Consider the following 27,901-nt stretch of genomic DNA (forward strand, 5'->3'; position numbering starts at 1 on the left):
CTGTTTGGGCTTTCCCTCCAATGCAGTCACACCCACTGTCTCCCTGCCCTGGAGAAGCGCTAAGTGAGCAGGAACCACCATGCCCTAAGGGGTCAACTCTTCAGAACAAACCTTAGTGTATGAGCCTGCCTCCCTCCTTCACTTGATGGTTTGCCGCTGTCCCTTTTAAAGATTCATCCTCGGTGCTAAACTGAGTCCCCACAGCTTTCCTGTCACTCTGCTGGCCTGTGGGAGTGGATTTGCACCCCATATCCTAGCACAGCTCAGAGGGGCCTCCCACGGACCCTGGAGCTCACGCAGCATGAGGACAGCAGACAGCAAGGTGCTGGTTGCCATGACATCATCTAGAGAGCCCACCCAATTTCCCGCTACTGGAGGTAGGAGAACTCAGAAGAGAAAACAATTTTCATGAAAGCACAGATCTGTCTCTTGAGCATCTGGGTCCATGGGCTGAAACAGTCACAAGTCACTCTATGATCTGGCTCTCCCCACAGGTCACTGTGGGAGCAACTATCACATTCTAAGTGCTTTCTGCTAACTGGGAAGTAACATACAGCTTCAAGCCCTACTGGTTCTTAACTGTATTTCAAGACCACACTTTATCCCTGCCAAATTTCCTATTTGGGGCCTCCGCCCATTGCCATCCAATGCCTGTCGGCCCCAGCCTCAGACCTACTCAGCCCCCAGCTCCGGATTACGTTCACGTTTCTCTAAGGCCCACACTCTGTCCAACACTCCTAGAGACTGCACTCCATGTGGACCACAATTTGTCGACAGTCTGTGTAAGTGCCTCATGGTTCACATGTTTTGTGACCAGTTAAATAAGGGGATGCATACACTTTTCAGATCACCTCGCTGTTTTATACAGACTCAGGAGAACTCCCTAGTAGTAGAGATCTCCCCACAGCAGCAAGGCAGCGTCACGCTCCCTGTTTGGATATAAAAAAGAGCATCAAGCATTTAACCCAAGGCAGACACGGAGTCTTCATTCTCCATAGCAGCACAATGACTCATAGCAGAGCCAGGTTCTAGCCTGACCTGGGCTGGGTGCCCCAGGTGGCTCCCCTCTGGCAGAGGTGAGGCGCTCACAACAGGTGGCCCAGAATCAGAGCTCTTGTGCTCTCCAGTGTGCAACCCCCGGCTGCCCCCTGGAGGCATTTAGAACCTACCATCTATTAGGGGAAGCCTAAGTCTAAGCCAATTCATTTGAGATTTCTGGGAGAATATTTATAGTCCAAACCATTCAGTACAAATGGTATTGATTAGATAGGATATTTTTTAGAGTTTAGATTTTCTAAAATAATTTAGTTTTTCTGACTTGAAGATGACCAATGTTGCTTATGCAGGTATGACCCCAAGTCCCCTCAAACTGCTTCACTGACTAACTCAGGAAGAGTCTCACCTTGCAAGTCACAGGGATAAAAGGAAACCTTTCTTTTCCTCCATCCCAACCTGTGCCACAAATTTCTGCTTGAAGTGTTTCAACAATTCTACTTCTCAAGAGTTTTTCCCCTGTAACGCTTGCTCAAGATGAAAATAAGTTCTCTACAGTGCTTGAAAGTATCCTGCCTTTCTGATTTCCAGATGTATCTCCTCTTTTCTATTCTTCCGGATAGATTTCTTCATGTTATAAAAGTCTGGATCCTTTACAAGAGAAAACAAAAACCACAGCACAGCACAGCACAACCACCTTCCTGGGAACAAGCCAAGAGATGTTGTGGCAGCGTGCGGAGAGCAAAGGCGCAGGACTGGTGGCACCCCAGCCCTGCCAGCCCCTCCGGACCCTGGAGACAGAGAGACAGCGGGTCTTCTGACCACATGGAGCGGGTTCAGAGAGTGGGGGCTGGGAGCTGAGCTCGGTCCAATGAGCAAGATGTTTCCTGTGGACAAGAGACTGCTTCTGGGCTCGAGGAAAGCCTGGCCACTGTCCCTGAGCATCAGGGCGCCTCAAAGCATTCGGAGGACGCTCTCTGATGGCTCACGGACACCCACGAGTGGCAGGGAGGCACAGGACTGCACGGATGTTTTCCTCGGCGCCTGAAGCCAGTGGCTCCTCGTCTGCATTGCTGCCCGCCCCCTTTGGGGCGCTCCCGTATCAGGCTCACTCGTCCATGCTTGTCTCGGGCCTGCTCTCCCCTGCCGTTTCCCTTGAGGTGGCTGGCCTGGCAAGAAGCTTCTCATCCTCCTGCTCCTCAAACCAGCTCAGTCGATGACGGCACAGCCGTTCCCTGACTCAGTAAAGGAGACCAAGGAGCCTGCTTCTTGCTGCCTTCCATGGAGAAGCCAGCCCATAGCCTCTGCGGGGGTTTAGACACAACGCTGACAGACGGTACCTGGTTTGCTGTAAAAATTGCTGAACACTGTAGGACAGGGCACTGTGACAGTCTCGCCTACGTCCGCAGGGCGCCAGCACGTAATGTTGTCCCAGACGCCAGTGCAGGCTAGGAGGAGAGAGACAGTGTAAGAAGGACTAACCGGTGCAACGCAAGCATACGCGAGGCTGCTTGGGGGATGCCTAGGTCAGCAGGAGCACATCTGTTCAAAGGCTTTGCAAGTAGATAGTCCCTTACTTAGGTAACTATCTTGCAAATTACCTTTTTGTGAAACAAGTTTGCACCAACAGAATTGCTGAGAATATAGTTAGCGTCTGTGTTCGTTTTAATCAGGTTTGGAGAAATAACCAGATGTGTGGTAGAAAGTATTTGAGTAATCCAATGTGCAATGTGCACTGATGAACTTTAATAGAATCGTTACTTCTCTCCTGCTGAGGTGCTTCCCCCAGTGGTATACTATGGGTACTCTTGAAGGCTTAGGGTCCCCTGGATGAAGGCATACTTCCGCTTTTAGGGAATCTGACTTCAAGGATAATTTGCACATTTAAATATTTGATAAGATTTACTTGATTTAAAAAAATTTTTTTAACGTTTATTATTTTTGAGACAGAGGGAGACAGAGCATGAATGGGGGAGGGTCAGAGAGAGAGGGAGACACAGAATCAGAAACAGGCTCCAGGCTCTGAGCTGTCAGCACAGAGCCCGACACGGGGCTCGAACTCATGAACCTTGAGATCATGACCTGAGCCGAAGTTGGACGCTTCACTGACTGAGCCACCCAGGTGCCCCAAGATTTACTTGATTTTAATAGTCAAGATGACATCTATATGATGAAATCTTAGGTTACCCTCATGCAGTTATCAAATAACCTAATTTGTATAATGTTATGGCTTAAGCCATTCTCCAGATCTCTTACACGGTCTTAGCAACCACCACACCCTGTGCAAAGATACAAACGTGCCAATCATCCAAGGTGAAAGGCAATGACCTCTCAACGTCACACAAACCATGACAATCCACATTTGAACCCAAGGCTTTTTACTACAAGTCCCAGGTACTGATACTGTATTAACTTCAATATTGGAGGTGCTAGCCTAGGTAAAAACAAACAAACAACAGTTCTGACATGCCATCCAGTCCTGCACAGGAACTGTACAAAAACACCAATGAAGTATTTGCATTCTTGGTTCGAACACAGGAGTGTTTTAGCTCAAGAATGCAGATGCCTCTGATAAGTTGGGTATAAATCAAGTTTTGCAGATGAAAATACTTTCTAGAAGTTTTTAAAATAAAAATGGGGTGCCTGGGTGGCTCAGTCGGTTGAGCATCCTACTTCAGCTCAGGTCATGATCTCACTCCTCTGTGAGTTTGAGGCCCGCGTCGGGCTCTGTGCTGACAGCATGGAGCCTGCTTGGGATTCTGTCTCTCCCTCTCTCTCTGCCCCTCCCCTGCTCATGATCTGTCTCTCTCTGTCTCAAAAATAAGTAAAGACATTAAAAAATTTTTTTTTAATTTTAAAAAATAAAATAAAAATGAAAATATATTCATTCTAAAAATTAGATACCAATGATTAAATGAGTAATACATTCATACTATATTAACATCCTTACACATGTGAGGAAAATATTGTTCTTAAAGAAATATTCAGAATAAGTCATCAAGTACAAATGAGTCACTAGCTACTCCACGTTGTGCCTGGGCTGAACAGACCAGGGCAGGGAGTGGCCCTGCAGTGACACCACACATGACACCTCCGGATGCCAGCACAGGAGAGCAGGAGCTTGCTGAGCCTTGGATGAGGCAGGTCAGGGCCGGGGTTCCCAACAGAGCTCCAACGAGGGGGAAAGTGAGGTGTCCAGGTCTCCAGGGAAACACAGCAGTGGCACAGCCTCTCCACCGTCGGGAAAGCAGTGTGTTCTGACCATTGGTCAGACCACTGGCCGTTGGTCATTGTGAAGGTTCAACCGTCCTCACCACAGAAATGACAAATTTCTGCTTAAATAATGAAATCTTAGTGGAGACATAATAAATCCACGGGTTCATTTCAGTCACTTTTCCCATTATAGTAAGATTTGAGTTAAGTACCTAGAGTCTGATGGGTCAATCCCTTCAATCGCTGGCAAGCCGTCCCTTTATTTGTGCATTTACTGGACCCACGTGTAGCGGGCAGTGCAGGACTCAGAGGCTGTGGTGGCCTTCCCACCTACAGTGAGCGGGGAGAGTCATCTGCCCGGCCCTGGGGCCGGGGCGCAGGAGGACGGCAGGCTGGTGATGAGGCATCCACACTTGTGGGGAGTCTGAGGGCCGGAGACCGCCAGTGACGCGTCCATGGCTTCTCTCTCCTGCTTCCCAATCTCACAGCAATGACACCCACAAGTGTGAAAGGGCTGCACCCAGAGATGTCGATAAACTTTGAAGATCAAAAGCATACATGTGCTAAGTAATGAGGCAGCACCCACAGCAGGGCGAGAAGCAAGAGGAAGGCGGTGTTTGCGCCTTGGAGGGGCCCCGGACGCAGGACGCCGGGCGCGGGGTGACTGAATTCGAGAGGATCACGTCAAGTGTGACTTCTGAGCATTGAGACTTCCATCCTTCCTTCCCCCATCAGTTGTTTGTGGAGGCTGACTTTTGCCACCTAACTGGAACAGGCCCACGGGAGGCCCCAGACCAGCCAGGCCAACTGGGGCAGGAAGGTGGGGGGCCCAGGAGGAGAGGGCTCTAAGGAAGAAATGGCACTTTGTGATAACCTCACGTTACCCAATTGTCTTGAGAGTATTTTGTTGTTCTGGTACAAAGTTTGATGCCTAATTACCAATAGATACATAGAAAATGAAGGAATAGAAAAGCCAGGCATTTATTGCTCCAGGAAAAGCATAAAGTTAGACAAGAAAGGAAATATTGACTGTTACGTGGTCAGCTGTGATCATAATAATGCAAACCGACAATTGCGACGTGACCACTGGAGGACAGATTGGAGGAGGGACGGAAGTGTGACAGGCGGGGCCATTCCCAATAAAAGAACAGTATGAACGAAGACATTACATTTGGGAGCAGAGACTAGTCTGCACAATGATGAGCAGTGTGGATTGTCCAAGACACAGCGGCCAGGGGAGGCAGTCAGTCAGGCCTGTACGGGGAGCTTACTGTTGTCATGCACTCGTAGCAGCCCTTGGTATTTAAGATGATGACGAAAAAGTCGAGTCCCTCTGAAAGGAGGAAAAGCCTGTGCATATCAAATAGACTCTGAAAGGTTACCCGACAGAAGTTAGCAACCATTCCTGATGGTCAAAAACTCCAAATAAGAAAATAATATAGGACACTTTAATAGGACAAAGACCGTTTGTTTAAATTAGAAAGTATTATTAGAGATGGTTAAACACAGTGTGCAAGCAAAGTCAGGAACCTGGCTGGAAACTTGCTATCACCATTGTTATTTAACAAAAGCCAGCAGTTTTAGCTAAAACAATAATTAAAAGAAAATGAACCCAGAGGGTACATTGCTATAAAACTGAGAAGTCCCAGAGCTGCACTTTCCAGTATGGCAACCCCTTGCCACGTGTGACCATTTAAATTTAAATCTAAATTAGTCAAGACTAAATACAATAAAAATTCAGTTCCTCAGTCGCAGTAGCTGATTTCAAACTGGAGCTCAGCGGCCAGGCGCGGTTTGTGGCTGTGACATCACAGCTCAGGTGGAAAACACGGCTGTCTTCACAGGAAGTTCTCTCAGAGCTCTAGTTAAAGGAAGCCACCAAACCCTAAAAGCCACTCTTCCAAACTATCAAGAAGCTTAAAGCGAAGAGAGAAAATGGAGCCCGTCATTGCTGTATCTATACTCTAGTGCTGAAGGTAAGCCAGTCCGGACAGGTGAGACTGTCTCCTTGTGGTGGTTTATCAGCCAAGAGTGCCCACGCACATTATCTGAAATATTCTATGAAGAAATATGTGAGACTTTTTGGTAAAAAAATGTATTTTCCACTTATCACACAGATATTTTCTGTCTTTCAAAACCCACCAAAGAGATGTGGAAGAAGCCCTCTCATTTAAGTGATGGTTAGTAGCTTGCTGAACTGAAAAGCTAGGGAAAAAAACACCTAAAACACAGGGGTGCTGGGTGACTCAGTCGATTAAGCCTCCGACTTTGGTTCAGGTCACGATCTTGCGGTTTGGGAGTTTGAGCCCCACTTCGGGCTCTGTGCTGACAGCTCAGAGCCTGGAGCCTGCTTCAGATTCTGTGTCTCCCTCTCCCTCTGCCCCTTCCCTGCTAGCGCTCTGTCTCTCTCTGTCCCTCAAAGATAAATAAGCTTTAATAAAGAAAAAATAAAACACAAAAGTGTATGTTTATTACTTACACTTGGAACATATAGCCAAAGCCTTTCCTTTGAGCATCGGCCTGCCTACTGGGCTTTGCAGAGTCTCTCCTGAGTACACATACCCTGAAGTCTGTCTAGGATTCCCACTTTGAAAGTCTGGACATGGGCCGGCAGACTCCTTCCAGACTAGATTTCCAAAGCTGACCCCAGCTGTCATTCTCACCTCCAACTCTACCACTCTTCGGCACCTCGCTTTTCCTAGTCTTCCCAGAGCGCACACGCTAGTTTTCTCAGAGACAAGTGCTTCTGTGGCTCTCCATCAGCTTGCATGCTATTTCATGGAGCAGTAGGGTGAGTGACAGCTTTAGGGGGCACTTGTATGTTGCAAAGTGTCCCAGAGGCTGCAGGGGGGTAACAGGTGGGCAGGGAGAGCCCTCGCCAGGAGCCTGGCCAAGCTGCCTGGGGCGAACTTGCCAATTTCAAGGGAAGAGCAAGTACAGGTGCCCAACGTAAACTGCACTCTAGACTCAGCAGCTTGGAAAAACTGACCCTCCACGTGTGCGGCCTGCAGACTTTTCTTAAACCTCATAGCATTGTCAATGGGGTACACACAGGACATTGGTGAACAGCGTTCAGGAAAGGCTGCTGTTAGAACACGTTCACGTGGATGTGCTGGAAACACGGGCACAGAGAACCGAACTCTAAGGAGGCACCTGTAGCTCAACCTTCTTGAGATCATCTCGTCAGAGGGCAGAGTCTCACCACGTGGGGAGGAATCTGCCATGATTAAGAGGAAACTAATCCTTCTACCAAATTTTCTAAAATATTTCCAGGCAAGTCCTAACTCTCACAGATGACGGTGCCTGTGTTGCTTTGACTTCTGGATTTTTTTTCTCATTATCTCAATGACATAAACACCAACGAATTTTTAGGGAAAGCACAACGTGAATCTCACTCCTGTCATGTCACACTTTCTGTAGGAAGGAGGCCTGTGAGGCTGTGCTTCGTCCACACAGCTGTGACCCACCCACTGCAGACAAGTCCCTTCGCACCTGCACATGTGCACAGAGGGATGCCTGTCAGTGCTCCTGCAGCAAACATCAGGATCTATGTTTCAGACGAGGCTGTGACCACGGCCACACACACGGATACTTCCCTCTCTGTGTGAGGTTCCTGGGGCACTGTGGGCGGCAGCCATGCCCCGACCCATCTACCTTTCGACCGTGAGAGACTCCTGTCCCTTACAAATACCAACTCCCAGAGAGAGAAGCTTAGGAAACCCTGGTGGGCCCGGCTCTTAGAGATGGACTGTGAGGGTCCCACATTCAAAGAGTGATGGAGGCCCATTTTCCAGCATGCACCAGGAAGCAGTGAGTAGTGACGGGGGTGGGGTGGGGGGGCACTCAGTGGCTGCAGCCCTGCCTGTGGAGGAGAGGCTGGGAGACCTGCATCGGGAGGCCTTGTCCTCTGAGTCTCCAGGCTCTAGACAGAGTGAGGGGTGGGCCGCAGGAACCGGTGAGTGGGGAGAGGAGAGAAAGAGAAAACTGTTTCTGGCTGGGCACTGGTTGGCAGTATGCCTCCCTCCACATTTAAGAGGAAACATTACCAATAACTTCCGGCATTCAAAAACTCAGTGTAAGTTTAAAGTCACGAGCAGCAAAGCTTCTTCCGGAATCAGACATTGCAGGGAAGCTTGGGAGGCCTGCCCAGAGCTCCCTCGGTGGGCACAACGGCTGCTGACCAAGGAGCCTTTCTTCTTCCCTGTTAACTGGGCATTCGCCAGGTGGGAGCCCCGCGCCTCTCCAGGGGCAGTTTCTGCAGGTGGACTTCTCTGCCGTCCCCACTGCCAGAATCCTGAGCAAAGTCCCAGAAGAGGAATTTCAGTGGGTTGGCCGTGGAGGCATACTCTGCTAGGAACCATTTTACTGGCTTCCAGAAGCTGTATATGAAACGCTGTCAGCTGAGTCCATCAGCGTGAACACGCAGAAGAAATGGTTTTGATGCAGTGAGACAGAGACGGGTCCTCTGTCCTGGTCCCTGTCTCTGTCGTGCGGGTGGCTTGAGAGTTCATGTGCATGAGAAGATGGGGGTGGGGGGAGACACTGAAAAGTACCTAATAACAGAGGCAGGAGGGGCAAAGGGGAAAGGCCTCCGTCTGGGATCCTCAGCCCGCAGTGGAAACACACCATCAAATCCAAGGGCTTTCATGACAGATGCTGAGTTTTCATTTACTTTTTAGTTTTTAAACCTTGCTCAAGAAAGACTAGAAAAACAGCACATCTGGTTCTGACCACGAGCACGTGCTTAACTTTTCTAAACCTCAGTTTCCCCCTCTGCAAAGTGGAAGTGATCCCCGACAGGGCCCCGGGCAGAAAATTTAGAGGCTACGAGGCAAGAGGGTGCTCACCAGGCAGGGACAGCGCCTCACGCGCTCCTAAGGGTGCTGAAGTGCCCGCCCCTCCTCTGCACCTCCACAAACCCAGGAGTTGAGCCCGACAACCAGCCCCTCAGATGTGGCCACTAAGAGAAACAGACGGGGCCACAGTGTTAGTGGTGATGGTGGCAGAGCTGACCGAGAGAACACCTCCTGTGGGCGAGACACTGCCCTCAACACTCTGGACACGTGAACTCATTGTGTCACCAAAACCCCAAAAGGCCACTGGTGTATATGGCACAGAGGAAGAGGCAGGCACAAGAACCTGAACCCCTGGCCCACACAGCCTCTGTGTGTTAGGGACTTAAGCAGGGTGGGGTGTCGACAGCCAGGGGGCCCAGTCTTGGGGGCAGCAGCCCATGAAGCAGTCCCTGGAAGTGCCAGGCAGGCAGCTCTGCCCGGGGGTGTGGGGCCTCTGCAGGGGCTGCCCCAGGGGGCCGCTCCCCTGCAGCCCCTGTGGCCTGTATTTTGGTCTGGGGTGACTCAGGCCAGATTAATCACTGGACACCTCTGAATAGGAAAAAGCACTTTAAAAACAAATGTCACCTCTCACTCCATTTGTCATTGCCCTCATCGGTCCCTCAAAATAAGTATCAATGCTTTGCCAGGGACAAAAAGAAAGTAGGAAACGTGACTGTTCAGAGGGTCAGTGGGACAATCATTCTAAAAGACGCAAAATTTTGTTATCGGGAAGAGACTCACAGCTCATCTGGGAAACACTGCAGTGCCGTGGGGAGGTCCTACCTCAAGAGGCTGCGAGACTGTCTCAGGTCATGAGACCCACTGGGAACACATCCAAGCCCTCATCAAATCCCACTGCCCCAGCATCTGTCCACTGAGAACTTCTCAGTACTTAAGGTCACAGTAAAAGCACCTCATTGAAATATGTCTTTAAAATTCTACATATTTTTCCAGGTGTGCATTCTACACCCACTGGAAGCATGTTTCCACGTCAGATGAGCCCACGAAAGAGGAGAAGGGAGACACTGTGCCCACGTTCCTCTCCTAACAGTCTAGCGTGCAGCATGCAGGGAAACTCACAATTCTCATGTTTGTTAAACCGTGCGCTGATATGCCTGTGCCAGACCTGATCTGAGAGGGTGCCGTCCCTTCGTGCCTGACCAGTGGGAAATGCAGGCTGTGCCCCTCGAGTTTCTGATGACTGTGGGCTGAGGCACAGTCTGGTTTCCTGATCAGATATGGGCAGCCAGTGGCCTGTGGTGTGGCAGGGGCAGCGAGGGCTGGGCGGGCAAGGGGCAGATGTGCCCAGTGTGTCTGGAAGGCTGAGAGCCTCTCTTGGTGGAAACCTCCACCCCCTCCTTCCCTGTGCAGTCGGACAGGGCTTCTGTCTCTCAGCCACAGCCCCTGGTCCCTGCAGGCCGGCTCCTGGGCAGAGGACAAGGACGAATTCAGGGATGAGGCAGTGGCCTGTGCCCTCATGGGGACTCATCCCATAGGCCCTGAAAACACCTCCAAAGCAGCTACTCCCTTTTGCTTTCAGTGGGCTCACTAATTGTTATTGACTGAAGACAGAGTCCCGCTTTGCACTCTGTTCCTGTAGGACAAGGATGAACCAGACAAAAGCTGAGACGAGAGCCCCACAGCACATGCGGCCTCACCATGCGGCCTGCCACCAGGAATGCCTGGGCCGTGTGAACTGTGTTCTCAGTCCCTCCCATCCGAATGAGAACTGGAGGAGTCCCGACAGGCATGGCTTGGCAGCCACCTAGGAGCTTTCCACAGATCCTCTGAGCCCTAAAATTCTTATGTAATGGTCTCTTCCTTTTGGTCATCAAAGTCATTGATCTGTTTCCCATTTCCAGCCCCCCTCCATGCCTATTATCAATTTAAAGAACTGAAAGTTCAATGGAATGACTCACCAATTTTGTTGGAAGAAACCTCTTGTACACAGTGCTTTGTCTGTGAACACAGCCATTTGTTCTGACCTGAATCCCCGGACAAGCCGACTGCTGCCCAGCCCCTGCCTGCTGGCCCCACAGAGCTGGCCCCAGGGCCGTGCTGCACCAGGCTCACTGAGGGGACACGAGCTTTTCCTTTCCTGCTAGGTGCTCACGAACAGGTGAACACACACACAAGTCTCCGAGAGCCCCAGAGCCAGGAAGACTCTGTGACCAGCATTCTCCCCTCACTCTAGACGCCACATACTGGTGGGCACCCAGGATTCAAAGGACCAGATGTAGCCCCAACGGGCAGCTCTGGACCCTCTAATTTCTCCCAGTGGCGGTCAGCACATCATCAAGTAACCCTCCCACCTCGGGGCCTCAGGTCACTGTAAGATTTGTCCCATGTCCTGCAGTCAAAACTGGGCTACTTGTAATTTCTGCTCTCAGACCTAATTCTGCTTCTGGAGTCTTCAATGGGCAGAAATGGCAACAACTTAACACTCTCCTCCCTACCCAGCTTTGACTTTCCGCTCAGAGACGACCCCCATACACACAGAGACCACTTCCGACACTCAAGGCAGGGCTTCCCAGGAGCCTGAGCTGAGCACACAGCACAGGAAGGACCCCAGGGTCTCTGTGGCCTGAGCTCAGGGTGCATGAGGTAGAGACACGGCAGTCCTCCCTCCAGCACTGCCAGAAGCAGAGAACACTTCGTGCTGGGCTCGTCTCAGCATTTACTGTAAACAAGGCTCCCCAGTGTGGCTGACAAAGTCCAAAGGAAGCTGCCTGGAGATGCCCAGCAGGTCCAGATTCCCAGCCCTGTGGACAGTGGACAGAATCACCGGTAAACCTGCCACTGCGTCTAGAGGCTCCAAAACACACTTCCTACTCCTAAATTTTCCCACCAGTCCTTCCCTCGGTTTCTGGTTTCCTCCTTGTATATATCTTTGCATGTTGCCAGTTCGGGGGCCAATTAACAAATATCCTGTTATGCTAAGTCCTGTAGAACCCTAGTTAATCTGAGCCTGAAAAGTGATGATCAAATCTTACTAGATGAAGGATTCCTTTTTTCTGTTGTTCTAAGGATGCATATTTACATCGTTTGTTCTTAAAGTATTTACCAGTAAGATACGGCAAGATACATCCATGCATTTGCTAAGCTGGGTATGGTGCTAAATGCTGCTTTAAAAATGCTGCAATCATGGGGCGCCTGGGTGGCTCAGTCGGTTAGGTGTCCGACTTTGGCTCGGGTCATGATCTCACGGTTCACGGGTTCAAGTCCTGCGTTGGGCTCTATGCTGACGGCTTGGAGCCTGGAGCCTGCTTCGGATTCTGTGTCTCCTCTCTCTCTGCCCCTCCCCTGCTCATGCTCTGTCTCTTTCAAAAGTGAATAAACATTAAAAAATGTTTTTACAATGTTGCAATCAGGAATGATGAAAATAATGCTTACTGGCAGCACAGCAGAAAGGGGCCTTTTGAGGGGACGTAGCCAATGCAGTAACTCTTCAGGACTAATGAATGTGCTCTGGACATTCACAGACCATCAGTGTAGGTGAAAGACAAGCACACGCCAGAAGCGTGTTCCCGGAAGGGTCTGGAAGACAAGTTGATAGAACAAGCTTGGGGCATGGTGACAACCTAGCTGTCTGTTGTCCGTGGAGGCAGAAACGAAACAACACACTGTCCAACCAACAGCCTGCACTTTCTTCGTGATGTAACAGGCTTGTAGCTGACGTGAGCCACGCCCTCTTATCATCTGCAGTAACAAGTATTCATTTCTTCAACCCGTGTTTAGTGAGCAGCTACTATGTTCCCAAGGCTGCACTATCACGAGTTACCTCTGCCAGGAGGGCCTTGACCAAGATACAGCAGGAGAATATACCACAGAGACATCACCTGGGGACTGGTGCTTCATCATTCCTGGGGCTTGTGCACGAGTCCACAAAGCAGGTCCCTAAGCCTTAGGTCCCTGAAAGAAACAGCTAAGCAGGCCTGGATGAGGCCCTGGGGCCATACTGCTTCCGTAGGTCACTTGTGAGACACCTCGATTTTACACATTAGAAAACCCAGGTCCCACAGCCGACCTGGACTCCAGAGACATTTAAGGTGCTACAAGGAATATTTTACAGGGAAGGTATTTTTCAGACAATGCCAGGATACCCCAATATTCTGTCCAATTAGGGTGCCGAATGAAGTAATGCCCTTCTCAGTAGCCTGGAGGTGAACTACAACTAAGGTCTGGAAATACCATTTGCTACGACGTTGCCGCTGGATGGCACTTTGATAATAGATCGCTTTGAAACTTTGCATCTGGAAGCAGGAAAGTTTTATTCTGGGGTTGGTGGTGCAGGTGGATTCCATTAGTGAGAGTCATATTCTGGGACTCAAACTCACATTAAACCAAGACTCAAAACCCAGAATTAACCAAGGCTGTTAACCAAAGGATTTTTCAAAAAAGAGATCAAGTTTGAACTCACGTGTTTTAAAAATATGCCAAATTTGGGGCGCCTGGGTGGCTCAGGTGGTTAAGTGTCCGACTTTATCTCAGGTCATGATCTCACGGTTCATGGGTTCAAGCCCCGCATCAGGCTCTGTGTTGACAGTTCAGAGCCTGGAGCCTGCCTCAGATTCTGTGTCTCCCTCTCTCTCTCTCTGCCCCTCCTCAGCTCATGCTCTGGCTCTCTCTCTCCCTCCCTCAAAAATAAATTAAAAAAAATTTTTTTTTTTAATTTAAAAATATGCCAAATCCAATAAATCCCAAACATCAGAATGTCCTCCAAGTTGAGCCTGAGTGAATCTGATGCCTGTGGGTGGGACCCTCCGGTCAGCACCGCTGCCCAGGGATGGGCCGCCAACACCTCAAAGGCCAGAGCAGCACCCACACCCTCTCAGGCCGCCTTCAGAAGCCTGTGTAAGGCCCTAAAATGGTGTCGGTTTAGGGAAACTGATGCGTGTGCTAAATCGTGTCAACCAGCTTGTGCCTTTCACTCACTGAAGTGTTTGCTGTTATCGCCGTTTACAAGCAGCCTCTGTTTCCTTAAATGTCAAAACTTCTCCAAAGCCTTGCTCCCAATGTCTTCGACAAGTCGGGACCATGTGAACTCCAGGCAGGGCAGGGCACTGCTCTGCTGAGAGGCTAATATGCTGGGCCTCCTGCCATGTTATTCCCAGGGTAATCCTCCACAGATTTATGATCGGGACTTGGGTGACTTCCCAGGATCGTTCCAGGACATAGATCTAACAGTGTTATGAGGAGCGTGACAAATCGTCCTCACACACAGCACAGCAGGCGCACAGCGGAGTGTGACCCTGGGTGTGAGAACCAGCCCAAGCACAGACACGCCCGGCCCTGCTCCTCCAAGCCAAGGGTGCCGCCAGCTCCCTCTGGGACCGGCCGCTGTGGGAAGTGCAGCCGTTAAGAGGGCCGGTACGACACGGCCGCCAGGGTCCCCACGAGTGTCTGCCAGTCAGTGCCCCGGGTCCAGGTCTGGTGACCTCCTCAGCCCCATCCCCCCGGGAGTGTGGGGCCCCTGATACCTCACGCTGTCCTCCCTGCCCGCCTCTTCCTTCAGCTCTGCCCTTGAGCTCGCGTCTGCACGCAAGGCCTTCTGCCAAACACGGTCCCACCCGCTCAGCGGCCCTCTGCCTCTGCCTCTCTCTTCGGCTCCCACGTGGACTCAGTGGTCCCCACCCCAAGGCACCTCTTCCTCGGCCCTCAGCTCCGTCTCCGGCTCCTGTTGCACTTCTGGAGGGCAGCTGACTCACACCGTCCAGCCCCCAGGGCCTCCCCGGTCGCCATCTCTCTGCAGTTGGGCTGCTGGCTGCACCATCTGTGGCAACGGCTCTTCCCCTCCTCCCCTACAGCGGACACCTTCATGTCCCGCCTGGGATGTTACTCACTTGGCAGGCTGCTCCGCTCCCAGGGCCACCCTAACGACTCCCCTCAGAAGCGTCTGCCCCAAGAGCCTACCTGAGGTGCAGCTCACTTTCCAGAATCCCTCGGTAGGCTCTTTATTCTCAGCAATCCAGGCTGGGGGTCAACTCCGTTTTCCTTTCCCTGTTCCTAGCCCTTCCCCGGGCTGACGCCCTGCACTCCCAACACGTGCCTCTCCCCTTCACTGTTGGTCCAAGCCCTGCATCTCGGAGCTTGAGAACACAGCCAGCACCCGGCCCCCCAGTGGAAACACTCCCTCCTCTGAACTCCTGAGGAGCAGGCAGACGGGCTTGCGTGGATCTGTTAGTGTCTCAGGGTACTGAGCCCAGGGGCTCACAGGACAGAGCCGAAGTGCTGGGGAAGGGGCAGTAGGAAGGACGTGCTGCCCTTGTCATTGGGGCTACATGGGCAGGGCCCCACCAGGCATCCTGGCTGCACCCCCACTGCCCTCCCAAACAGGCCTCTGTCCTCTCTCCGCAGGAAAGGAGGGAGCTGTGAAGAAGTCACAGATTTAAAAAGCTGTGTTAATATCTCCCTGGGATAGGAGGGAGGGAGTCTTCGGAAGTAGCCTTTGGGCTGCCAGAGCACTGCTGACTGAGTCACAGTAAGCATGCCATCCCAGGGGGGTGCAGACATCTGGGAATGCTCTGGGCCATGGATCTGTCATCCCGGACCTCCCGGTCTCCACCTGCAGAAAGACCACAGCAGCCGGTGACAGGCCTATGTCCACACAGAAGAGCAGAGGACTGAGGGACCCCACCAGGGGTGTGATGAGGAAACTAAGGCCAAAGGCACAAGGTACCAATCAAGGTCCTGTCCCGAAACTTCAAAACCATCACTGTAGGCCAGAGAAAAGGAAATGCTGATTTCACAAATGATGGAATCCCTTATGCAAAGAGGTAGCTTCAGCTGAACATGCTGACAGTTAAAAGTGAGCACTCAAGAGACTTAGGCACAGTCTTGGCTAATAGATCGTGTAGTGTCAAAGGAATCTCCCGTCTCTTTGAAGCAGACACTAAAGAGGAAGGAAAATCCTTTTCTAAAGCATGTTCTCGCTAAGATACCAAACATGGCTTTGTAAAAACAGCATTTGACTAGGAGGCCAGGGACCTGGGCTCTGTCTGCCACCAACTTTGGACGAGACTCTCCGAATGTTCTTTCGCATTTCTATACTTCGACGCGCCTTGATCCAGATCAGGATGGAGGGCTGCCCTGACATCTGCCGTGTGCACACCTGCCTCCTTCGTCCTGAGACAGGGCCCAGCCTCTCAGGGACACAGCATGCCTGGTGCCTCCCTCTGCCCTGCACACTGGTGGAATTCGCACAGCCTGTGCTTCTCAGATCAATCCGTGCCAGACAGGAAGGGTCCCTCCAGCAGAAGCCTTTGTGCCAAGAGGCTGAGGAACCCGGAGAAGGGACGCCTGCAGTACAAGAGGGCGTGTGCTCACTGTCATGACAGAAGCAATACCGAGATGCAAAAGGGCTTGGCCTGGTGGCAGGGTGTCTGGGAGCCGCCAGGTGGGAGTGAATCCATCCCAGGTCTGACACAGGACACACAACGTCACTGAACAGGAGGACTGCTGTGCATAAAGTGTGTGTAGTAAATTCGCAAAATACTGGCCACTGATTAGCTTATTATCAAAAAGCATCAATTTTTCTTGGAAGTGTTCCCACCCACCCTCACTCTGTCTTATCTCTGAGTAAAGACGATGTAAGTCCTTAATCATTTTTCTATCACTGTCAGTTTCTGGTTCCAAGTAAACTGATGTTATTGTATGCCTACATTGTCTGGTTTCCCCTCAGAAATCCTACTGCCTTTTGACTCAAAGCCCTGTTATCCCTGCTCACCCCATGCTGCTGGGGACGTGATTTGGGGTTCCGAGAGGGGGTGGTCATGTTCCATCCAATTTCGCTTCATGCCTTCCTTCCTGGTATACACTCAATAAAAACATGCTGAAAAAATTAATGAAAGACAGACTCAGCCAATGTGTCCACAAATGACAAGACAGCCTCATTTTCACTCATGCCATGATACAAGGCAGCCGCTCAAAACCAGAGGCTTGGCCACAGGGCATTTCAAAGCAGCTCCCCAGAATTGGTGCTTGACCCAGAAAACCCTACAAAGCCTTGCAACTGAACACCCTCAAATCTCCAAGTCCTTGTCAGGAAGGGCTGCCCAACAATCAAAACCATGCAGGAGAAAATCCACCAAGGATCTGAGAGGGTCACGCCATAGTGATACTCGTTACCTTCCATCCTCCAATGGCAGCACTGGCCCCGTGCCAGGACGGCCAGCGCCAGGCAGAACCCGTGGCTCTGTCTGACGTGTGTGCACAGAGCACAGGTGCGGGGGGGCTGGGGGCCTGCACAGGGCTCTCATGCCAGGGCAAAAGACCCAGAGACAGCAGGCTGCAGAAACTCCCGCCTGTACACACCGCACGTGATGGGTGCGCAAACGGGAAACAACAGAACGTCAGTCGAATCAGAACTTGTGCTGCCAGGGTCATCTGGAGAAGAAACCCAGCTTTACAGCCCAATTCCCACCAACCAGAAGAGCAGGAGGACATGCCACTGGTCCTGTGAGAATCTGGGGGAAGGAAGAAATTTGGGCTTAGAGGGGAACACACGAAGCAAAGAGGCAGAAGCAGTGAAGGCCCTTGTTGAGCCGCTGAGCTGAGCCTTGGGGTCACCAGCACCAAGGGACTTGGGCCGGTCTTAGAAAGGAGGACAGAAGTGACCCTGGTCTGAATCAGTGCAGTGTGAGCCCACTTCGAAGTCCCTTCCTGGGATTTAACCTCAGGTCATAGGCTTCTTCTTCCAAATAAGATCAGCGATCACCGTGGCTTGTAGGGGTGCAGGTATCTCACTTACGAGAAACCGATTTCTTGTTTACGATTCCTGTTGTGAGTCTAAACATAAAAATTTAATTCAAGGTAGAATCTTTCTCAGTGAGATTTTTTTCCTGTAAAAAGTAAACTTAGAGTCATTACTTTCAGAAAATTCAATAAATGATTATGGATTATTTAATTTTTTTTTTCAACGTTTTTTTTTATTTATTTTTTGGGGGACAGAGAGAGACAGAGCATGAACGGGGTAGGGGCAGAGAGAGAGGGAGACACAGAATCGGAAACAGGCTCCAGGCTCCGAGCCATCAGCCCAGAGCCTGACGCGGGGCTCGAACTCACGGACCGCGAGATCGTGACCTGGCTGAAGTCGGACGCTCAACCGACTGCGCCACCCAGGCGCCCCGATTATTGATTATTTATATAACCAAGGCTACTAGCTGATTCTAAGGAGTTTAGAATTACGAGAAATCTAGTCAAGAAAAAAAAAAAAAAGACCCAGTTCAATGGGAAAAAACAGATCAGGCTATTTAATCTATCGGCCCAAAGAGATATTTGGACTAGAACAAGAGCCCACCATGTCAGTGGGGAGGGGAGGGGGAAGAAGCGGGCCTCTAGCACCACACTGACATCAGAAGGGCAGCTGCATTCTCCTTGGCCGTGCCGTGAACTTCCAGAATGCCTCCCTTCAGACCCACATGAATAGAAGACGGTGGGTACTCTGTTTACGCATCTGCTCGCGTGTCTGTAAGGACCAGGGATAGAAAGCCACGAATATGGAGCTTGCTCTTCAAGGGCTCGTGCTCTGCAGGGAGAAAGACAACCACAAAGCAGATGGAGCATGTGACAGCAGGGCTCTCTGTGCACGGGCCATGCTGGCCAGAAACAGGTGCCTCGGACAGGTGGGGATCCAGGAAGAGTCTGCAGAAGAGACAGCTTCCTCACTCGATTTTCTGAAAGGGTTTAGTTCCCTTTGTGATAAAAAGGTGCAAGGAAGAGATGAGACATAAAATGGGATGTAATCACTTACATTTTCTGTGACAAAACCATCACAGAAATAAGAAAGCTGTTAACAAGTTATTCAGTCACATGAGGAGAAGGTTTCAATTTCATGATCAGTGGCTTGGAGCCCACCGTCAAACGCTGGTGAAGTATTTTATTCACATGAACAAATGCAGGCATTAGAGCACAGCTTGTAAGCTCCCTAAAAGCCCAGGAGCCTGGGACAGACGGATGAATAGTATGTTAGAACATTATGCATCTCTTAATAGAATATTTAAATACACAGCCGTGACCAAATACATTGCTGAAGTTGAAAACAAAAAGAAAGACCGAGCACAGACCGGAGTGTATGGGTACGTGGTGCCTGGCTTACGTCTGTACAAAAGGGAAACGGGGACACATTGCACACTGTGTGCGCACGGTCTTTAGGAGGTAAGGGAGGGGTGCTGGAGGTTTGGAGTGGGGAACATTAGCCATTAGACACGTTTTTGAATGGTATTTTTTCATGTGCATATATCACTTAATTTTTAATGTGAAAATTTTCATTAATTTGTTCAGCAAAAGCTTATTCAGTATCTTTTTAAATGCCAAGTACTGTGTAAGACCTGGGGCCGTGATGGGGACGAAATGCCCTCTCCCCCTTGAGGACAGTGTGGGGGGACAGCGAGCCGTGGTCACAACAGTCATGCTGTGGAGAAGAAGAAGGACATTCAAGCCTACTGAGAAGCCGCTGTCCTGGGACGAGCGCTGACAGCTTTGTCCCAACTGTCTTTTTGAGAATGTCTGTGAAACAGGTTTGACGGACAGGCACAGTGCCTCCCTCTGGGCTGACCCCAGTAAATGAGAGAGCATCTTTCTCTGGAGCAAAGGCTGGGCGGGAGGGCCAGCAGCCTCCCGTGACACTGAGGGCTCCTCAGCTGTGACACAAACCGCCCGCGGGCACCGCGTCAGTCCTGTGGGATCTGGGGAAAGGGAGTATGTGAACATGACACCCCAGCTGCTTGTTTGCTGGGAGCGGTCAAGTCTGTCTCTGACCCAGGGTCCCAGGCCTGCTGTCTCTGACCCAGGGTCCCAGGCCCGCAGGCATCTGTGAAACCGTGGCGGCCCAACTGGTTAGCTTGCAAGTATGGGGACTCCAAACCCCTCACAGCTCTTGACACATCGATCAAAATTAACGTAGTAAGCACCCTTTGTTTAAAAAAGTCAGAGAAAAGTAAGTCTTCTAGTGGAGCGCTTCCCATGGCCCTCGTCCTAAGCTAACATTTGCCATCACGGCCATTTCAGCCCGGCACCTTCATGGTCCAGCTCAGGGGGTGGAGCTGCCAGGAAAACCCAGGCGCCACCTCTGCTCCTCTCAGACACAGTCCACACCCCTCCAGGTCTAGGCAGGAATAATACAAAGTCCCACGGAAGTTCCTGTCCGATCTGTGCACAGGCAAAGCCTGCAGGAGCGGACTCATGCCCTTCCCACACAGGTCAGCCCGGGCCACCGCTAGGGAGCACTGCCGGATTTTAGCTGTATTTTTAGGCACCTGTGGCCTCGGAAGGCCTCATACGTCTATCAGGAGCATTAAGTTAGTCTTGTCGATGAATTAATATTAAGTGGCAAAGGTCTAAATACTTCCTAAGCTTTTCTTCCTTATAAAGTGAACCCTTTAAAGGGGTTTAGAATGAAATTGTTTATTTTGTCTGGATTTATGTGTTTGTGTTTGTTTTAGATTCAGCATGTAATAAAAAGAATTCCTTGTCAGATTTATACGAATCACCTTACTATAACTGAAAGCTGGTTTTCTTTGTTTCTGTTTTCACACCAATTTCTGAATCCTACAAATTTAAAAGTAGACACTACGGACCCTTAATGTCTCCTCTCACTTTTACTTTTGCTGAAAGTGAGCAAACGTACACTTTCATCCGATCAGAATGCCTTCGTTCTGCTCCTGGCTTACCTCATGTACAGTGTCTTTATTCTGGTGACTTATTACTACCTATAACCCTGGCACTTGAGCTCTGCATATTTCAAAAAGTAAGAAAAAAAGGAATTTAGAACACAAATTGTCTCTCTTTACAAAAGCTGACGGGTGGCCAGGCCTAAAGGACTGCCACAATGCCACCTGTCTCCTGAAGGGCAGCTGGCCTGTTAGCGGGCTCTTCCTGCAGACCCAAAGGTGAAATGGGTCACACGCAGATATTTTTGCTATAGAGCTAACAGTAATAACAAAAATTTTCAATTTAAGAAAATGTCTAAGGACTCACACTTTGTCATTGCAAGAAAACTGAGGGACGTTTTTCTCCACCACTCCACACAAGGAAGATGTGTGACGGCCTCTATCTAAAACTACCATGTTCTCTCTGCTCCAGCTGATGTCAAGGTGAACTTAGTGATTTTCAAAGACTCTGCCCTTACTTAGATACTGCCGTCCAGCCATCTGGTGTGGGTCACAGACAGATCACCTCTGAGACCCTGAAGACCAAGGCAGGAAGGGCGTGTGAAGGAGACCCTAATGAACGTTGGAAACGTCCTGACCCGTCTTCGTACCGTCACATGCAAGAATCTGACAGCTTTCAGGCAGTATCTGTCTGCCCCAGAGGGGGTTTGCTTGTCTCCTACCAAACTTTTTAAAAGAACTAGTTGCAAACTCTTAAGAAATTGGAATATTTTATGTATAAGTTTGCATTTCCGTGTTCTCTGAACACAGGAACTGGGCAGGCTGGCACCTGCATTTCCTCACGGTAACAACTGAGGGTCGTAAGGAGGACCTGCCATCCACAGTTCCCAACATCCCCACCGTCCCATGTTGCCCCTGCCCTGCCACACGGCCACCAGCTCTCTCTTAGGCCAACACTTGAGACTCATGAAGGGCTGGCCAGGGACTAGGGGTCAGACCCGTGCCTTTGGAACAGAGTAAAACTAAAAGGACATTGTTTTGAACTAATGAATTCCACACTCCATCTATGTGAGACAACTAGGGATAAAGAATCTTTCATATATTAAAAAAACCCTGATTGTGGATCGTAACATCCTATTTCATAATGGCAGAAAACCTAACTTCCCTGAACTAGTCTCGCTTCCCGCCACACAGCACCCATGAGGTGAGTCACTGGCACAAACTTACAGATGCCCCTCCTGTCCTGCTTTGTCCGTTATCCAGCCAGCCCCTGGCCAACTGTGATGGGATTCCTCAGAGGGAAAGTCATGAGCCATATTCTAGTTTTTAAATGTTAAGTGTTCCTTGCTGCCCACTGAAACAGTGCCAGTTTTCTATTTGTTAACAAAATGTTCTTGATGAATGTGGGAAATCAAGAGTGACAAACAAGCCACACTAAGCATTCTAGGAGCTTTTCCCTAAAACATCAGTTGTGAGAGAAGCAAGGGCAGGGAAGCAGACCCCAGATGCACGCGAGGGACAGGTGTGTTGTCTGCAAACAATCTATCAACAGTCATGAAATCGAGTGCAACCTGTGGGCATGTGCCAGCCATGTCAAGGCAATCTTCCCTCCCGCATTTCGGGAGTGTCTGTGCGTATCCACAGCGGATGGCAGAGGGCCTGGGGAGTCTGCAGGAATTGGACGTGTTCGGCCCCATGGAGCCTGTGAATGAATGCCCTTTGAAGAGCGGAAGAACTCACATGAAGAAGCAGCTCTGTTCATGCTCCAGGAGAAAAATTAACGCCAGTGAGTGAACGCCATTTGTGGGCAGCCTCAGAACACGTCAACAACTTGACTGTGCAATAATGGCGTGAGGGGGGTAAAGTTCCCACTCTCCAGGAGTCTGTGGACAGCCCGGGGTCACCTACCGAGGATGCAGCAGACAGCATTCCATCCCCCTTCACGCGGGAGGCAGTGTGGACGGAGCTGCAGGGCCCTGGGTCCACTGGCCACTCACCAGACAATTCTTAAGTCTGTCTCTTCTCAGCATTTATTTGTCTTAAATCTCTTAATTTTCACCACCGGGAACAGACCTCAGTGGCCATGACGACTGTTTCATCTTGAGGTTCTGGCTGGCCGAACCAGTGTCTCCTCTGTCCTCACACCTGGCTCGTGGTCAGCATAGAGTTCTGCACAGGAGTGACGCCTGGTCCACATTTGCTGTGGGGCTGAGCTGCTTCATTCGCCTTTCTCTGGTCAGAGCTCTACCAGACCATTTGGAAGATGTGGCCTCAGGACCATGTGTGCATTACCAAAATCACAGATCTTTAAGGCTGGAGGAGTCCTGGGGTCACAGACCTCATTTTTCAGCCAAGCAAGCGGAGGCTCCAGAAGGGACCAGAAAGAGCACAGGATGTCTATGTTAGTAGAGGTCTGGTGCCATGCTGTCCAGCATGGGAGCCACCGGCTGTGGTGAGTACCCGAAAGGTGGCGGGTCCAAACCGTAGAGCAAAATAAATGCTGGCGTTCTAAGACTTGGTATACAAAAAATGTAGATTTCTCATCAATATTTTCTTTTTTTTTTTTTTTTTTTTAAATTTTTTTTTCAACGTTTATTTATTTTTGGGACAGAGAGAGACAGAGCATGAACGGGGGAGGGGCAGAGAGAGAGGGAGACACAGAATCAGAAACAGGCTCCAGGCTCTGAGCCATCAGCCCAGAGCCCGACGCGGGGCTCGAACTCACGGACCGCGAGATCGTGACCTGGCTGAAGTCGGACGCTTAACCGACTGCGCCACCCAGGCGCCCCTATCTCATCAATATTTTCTATTGATTACAAGTTGAAATGATAATGATTTGGATGTATTTGGATATACAGGCTGGGTTTCTAAGACTTAGTATACGAAAAATGTAAAATTTCTCATCAGTATTTTATATTGATTACTAGTTAAAATGATAATGACTTGGATACAAGTATTAGGATAAAGTATATTAAAATTAATCTCACATTTTTAAAACTTATTTTAATGTGGCAACTAGAATATTAAAAATTCCCTATGTGGTTCATATTCTCTTTCTTCTGGGCAGTGCTGGTTTAGAACAAAGCCCGTGTCTGTAACTCTGGTCTGAAGTCCCTCTGCAGGACACTAAACTATCTGAACACATAACATAGTCTTACTTTGATTTTAATTTGAAAATGGACAGAGAAAAAGAAAGTTGAAGGACAAAAGGTTTTTGCTACTGTTATAATTTGGGTGTTGTCACAGCACCTTTCTGAGTTTATAGACCTGGAGTGTGTCTAACTGGAATGTATGTGGTCCCAGCATGTGTCCTTTGACCTGGAGAAAATAAAAGGAGCAAATTCATGGTATTCACAATAGGGGATAGACACAATAGCGTCTTTGGGAAGACACAAGTCTCATTTTCTTGTTTGATTTCTGACATTTCCACAATTCTTTTTTTTTTAATATATTTGGTGGGTTTTTTTTTTTTTTTACTGTTTATTTATTTATTTATTTTGAGAGAGAGAGAGAGAGAGAGAGTCAGTGTGTGTGTGTGTGTGTGTGTGTGTGTGTGTGTGTAGGGGAGAGGCAAAGAGACAGGGAGACAGAGAATCCCAAGCAGACTCCCCACTCAGCATTCACCAAGGAGCACAACACAGGACTTGATTCCATGAACCATGACATCATGACCTGAGCCAAAATCAAGAGTCGGATGCTTAACTGATAGAGCCACCCATGTGCTCCTCCACCATTCTTAATTTGACAAAAAGAATCTGTGATGTGACTACAGTTTTTAAAGGAAAGAAATCAGATATTCATTCCGTAGAAATGGGAGTTGCTTTTGCAAAGCATAACAATGCCCATGAAATTATTTCAGTAACTGTTGCTATTATGTTAAACGATGGATACCGTTACTTTTAAGGATTATGGCTTTCTTTCAAAAGGTTTATTGTGTGAAGGATTCTGCCGCCCCTAATATTCATAGAAGTTTTACCAGCATTCATTAGAAAACAGTGGAAACAGACCTTTTCGTGAAGACGCAGGTGACCTTAAAACCTCAATGTTTAGAGTGAGGCATCAGCTATCTGCCCGTCAGGTTATCTAGCTAGGACCATCACACTCACCCCGTGACTACCTTACCTTTGTATTTTTCTGTTTGAGTTCTTAGAAGCTCTGCACATTTTGTCTCTTCCTCCTGTATTTCCAGATGAAATCGACATTCTGGGTGAACACTGTTCACCTGGTCAAGGTTTAAAAAAATGGAAGTGACTAAAAATTCCACCAGAAGAGGAAAGTCAAACAACAGTTCTACAAAATAAAATAAAACACCCTTCGGTTCCAAAGTGCTCCCCAAATGACACTCATTTAAAAGCAGTCACCTTCATATTTCTGGCATGGTTATGAAAACACATTCACTTTGTGAAGGAATTCTAAAACAAACATAAAATCTAATAAAATATTTTTTTTACTGAGCAGGAAAACAGCTTACTAACATCATACGCTGTATGATGTTGGTACTAATCTGGCAGTATAAAGCTCTTTGATCCTAATCATCTTTCAGTAGTGGAGCCCTCCATTTCGTGGTCCTTGATTTAATTAAAGGACGTACATATCTCCTCACAGACCATTCTCGGTGCCCACACGCTAGCCCAGACGCCTACATGCCTCGCCTAAGGACCACAGCCTCTGCGTCTCAACAGAGCTCTAACAGGATGACGTTATTCGTAGAGACCGCAGGTCACGTCTGAAACTTTGGAATTGGCGCGAAGGAGATTTTCAGGATGATCAGAGGGGCAAGCAGGGAGACGAAGCGTGGGAAGGGCTGCGTCACTGTGGTTGCCACCAAACAAGAGGTGGCTGATTTCCCCTCCCAACGGGTCGCAGGAACCAAAGGTGTAGTTAATATTGCCCATTAACGGTGAAAAGACAAAACGACACATTTCAGCCTTAGAAGAAAATTCTCTGATTTGCTTTCATGAAAATCCAATGTTCTCTGTTTTTATTCCCCCACCCCAAGTGCTCACACAGCAGGCTGCATACCCCCTCCCGTGTCTGACCAAAATTTTATTTTTACTCTAAGAGAGTCATGCTCTGGGTAGTATACAATGGCCATCTCTACTTAATTATCCTACTATCAAAGAGGTCAGCTAGAACTCTAACCAGAAATCCAGTTTCTGAACAGAATTAAGAGGGAAACGTTGATACTTTCGCCACATCTACCCTCATTTTAAGAAAGACACCAAGCGCCTCCCTGCAGCCCATTTCCGGACAACCACCAAACTGTAGAAACTCCTGGTTTCAGACAGATTGTACCTTCCTATCTGAACAAGTCAGTGGTTTACATTTCAGAATTAGGAAAGTTAGGTTGACTTAAAACATGTTTGTCAAGGTATAAAAAGACACTGTGGTTCCTGACATTCTTGGAACACGCAGAGCAAGGACTCACTTTGGGGCATCTTAGAAATGAAAGCTGCATCAGCCAGAATAACTCCTGGTACTTGTAACTCGCTGGCTCTTTCAAAGCATTAAAATCACTAACAAAGGTCTTGTCCAACCGCCTTCCTCTGAGGGAGGAGAGGCCTGCTAAGCCTTAGCACCAGACAGGGGAGTTGGTAGGTTCTCTGCCCCCCCCTAAGCAGTGCGATCACCACCTCCCTACATAGCCCCGCCCTCGGCCTCACCTCCTCAGGAGGGGCTGGGGCTCGGTGGGGCCGGGACCGGCTGCAATACGCACTCAACCGGCCACGACGGCCTCGCTCTACGGGGGAAGCAAGACACAAGGCTGACAATTTTGTTTAAAAGGTCTTCAAATGACAGGAATGTCCCACTAATACAGTCATTTAACAAACTGCTCTGCAGGGCATCATTTCCTGCTGTGCTCTCGTAGCGACGAAAAGGGTATTTTTCCGAGAGGAAACTTTCTTTAGCCACAGCGTGTCCCTCGGTGACACCCCGGAGCAACTACGGGAGGTGGGGGACTCCTCACTTCCCTCCGGCGGGGGAAGGCCGTGCAGGTGGCCGCAGCCCGGTCCCCTGACCCCGCTCGGGGCGCCCCGCGCCTCGGGAAGACGCGGCCGAAGCAGCTCCGCCGGGACCAGCGCCCTGGAGGAAGCTGGGTCCCGCGCCCCGCGAACCCGGGGCTACAGACGCATCTTCCTGAGCCGCGGGGAAGGGTCCGCAGCTCCCCCAGACCCGGGGCGGGGCGCGCGCGGGCGGGCGGGCGGAGGTCTCCGGCCCAGCTCCCACCCCCACCCTCCACCTCCTGGACGCGGGAGGGCAGCGCAGCCGGGGAGCCAGGGCGCGGACCCGGGTCGCGGGGCGCACTCACCGGGGCGAGCAGCCAGCCGCAGCAGGTCAGCAACGCGGGCGGCAGCAGCGCGGGCGCCCTCATCCCCGCGCCCCCGACGCCCGCATGGGCCGAGCCGCGGGCGCGCACCCCCCGGCTCCCGCGGTCCGAGCGCCGCGCGCCCTGCAGCTGCCGTGGGGCGGCCGCCTGCTTCCCCGCCGGCCCCGGCTGCTCCCCGCGCCCCGCGGCTCCGCCCCCCGCGCCCGCGGCCCCGCCCCGCGCCCCCTCCTCCCGCTCACCGCCCCACCCCCTGCCCCCGCTCGCGCCTTCAGCCGCTGGGAAAGCGGAGAGGAGATGGCGGCGGGGGGCCGGACGCTCGCAGTGCCCGCCCGACCCCAAGTGGAGAGGTCAGGGGAAGAGCCACTGGGGAGTGACCCCCTTTGGGAACAGGCTCCAGGTGTGAACCGAGATGGGTTTGCGCCCACTTGTGTCCTCCTTGTTAAATAATAAGCGAAAAGACGCCCAGGAAAGTGTCCAGAAACCCAGTTAGGGTGCGTGTGCTACCTTCGAAGCCGGGGGAGGGGGCTAGGGGTGGGGGTCGGTTGGGGCAACTGGAAATTAAGAGGAAAATCAGAGTGCGTTTGGGTTTGGGCAGATTTCCCCCTGGTGGCAGGTCCTGCCTGCGTCCAGCGGTGAAAGCCAGAGGCGCCGGCAGGTGCAGAGGCCTGAGACAGAAATGAGCATTTCCTGAGGCATCGCGTCCGCTTTAAACTTCCCAATGGATTATTTTAGCATTACAGCTAGTTGCTGGGTAGCTAGCAATGAAGAATGAAACAGATAATTTTGTTGTGGTTTTGACTTTTCCTTTGAAAATAATTTCAAACTTACACAGAGGTTAGAATAAGAAAAGTTCAAAGAACACCCTTTAAAAAATTATTTTGGGGGCACCTGGGTGCTCAGTCAGTTGAGCATCAGACTTCGGC

The 27,901-nt window shown here is 50.3% G+C and overlaps 1 protein-coding gene across 1 annotated transcript in view; it reads right to left on the bottom strand.

Moving 5' to 3' along the window:
* The window catches only part of VIPR2 (vasoactive intestinal peptide receptor 2), a 71,043-nt gene extending 44,003 nt beyond the window's left edge, over positions 1 to 27,040 (bottom strand). The window contains exons 1-3 of the mRNA XM_047095793.1: positions 26,961 to 27,040; positions 24,773 to 24,872; positions 2,334 to 2,441 (exon numbers count right to left, since the gene is read on the bottom strand). Coding sequence (XP_046951749.1) covers positions 2,334 to 2,441; positions 24,773 to 24,872; positions 26,961 to 27,023 — 271 coding nt within the window. The 5' untranslated portion in view covers positions 27,024 to 27,040. The remainder of the gene's footprint in view (positions 1 to 2,333; positions 2,442 to 24,772; positions 24,873 to 26,960) is intronic.
* Between the last annotated feature and the right edge of the window lie 861 nt (positions 27,041 to 27,901).

This window comes from Lynx rufus, unplaced genomic scaffold (assembly GCF_022079265.1).
Source record: "Lynx rufus isolate CCGP_SWC_20201006 ecotype Redwood Valley unplaced genomic scaffold, mLynRuf1.p SCAF_4, whole genome shotgun sequence".
Taxonomy (NCBI): Eukaryota; Metazoa; Chordata; class Mammalia; order Carnivora; family Felidae; genus Lynx; species Lynx rufus.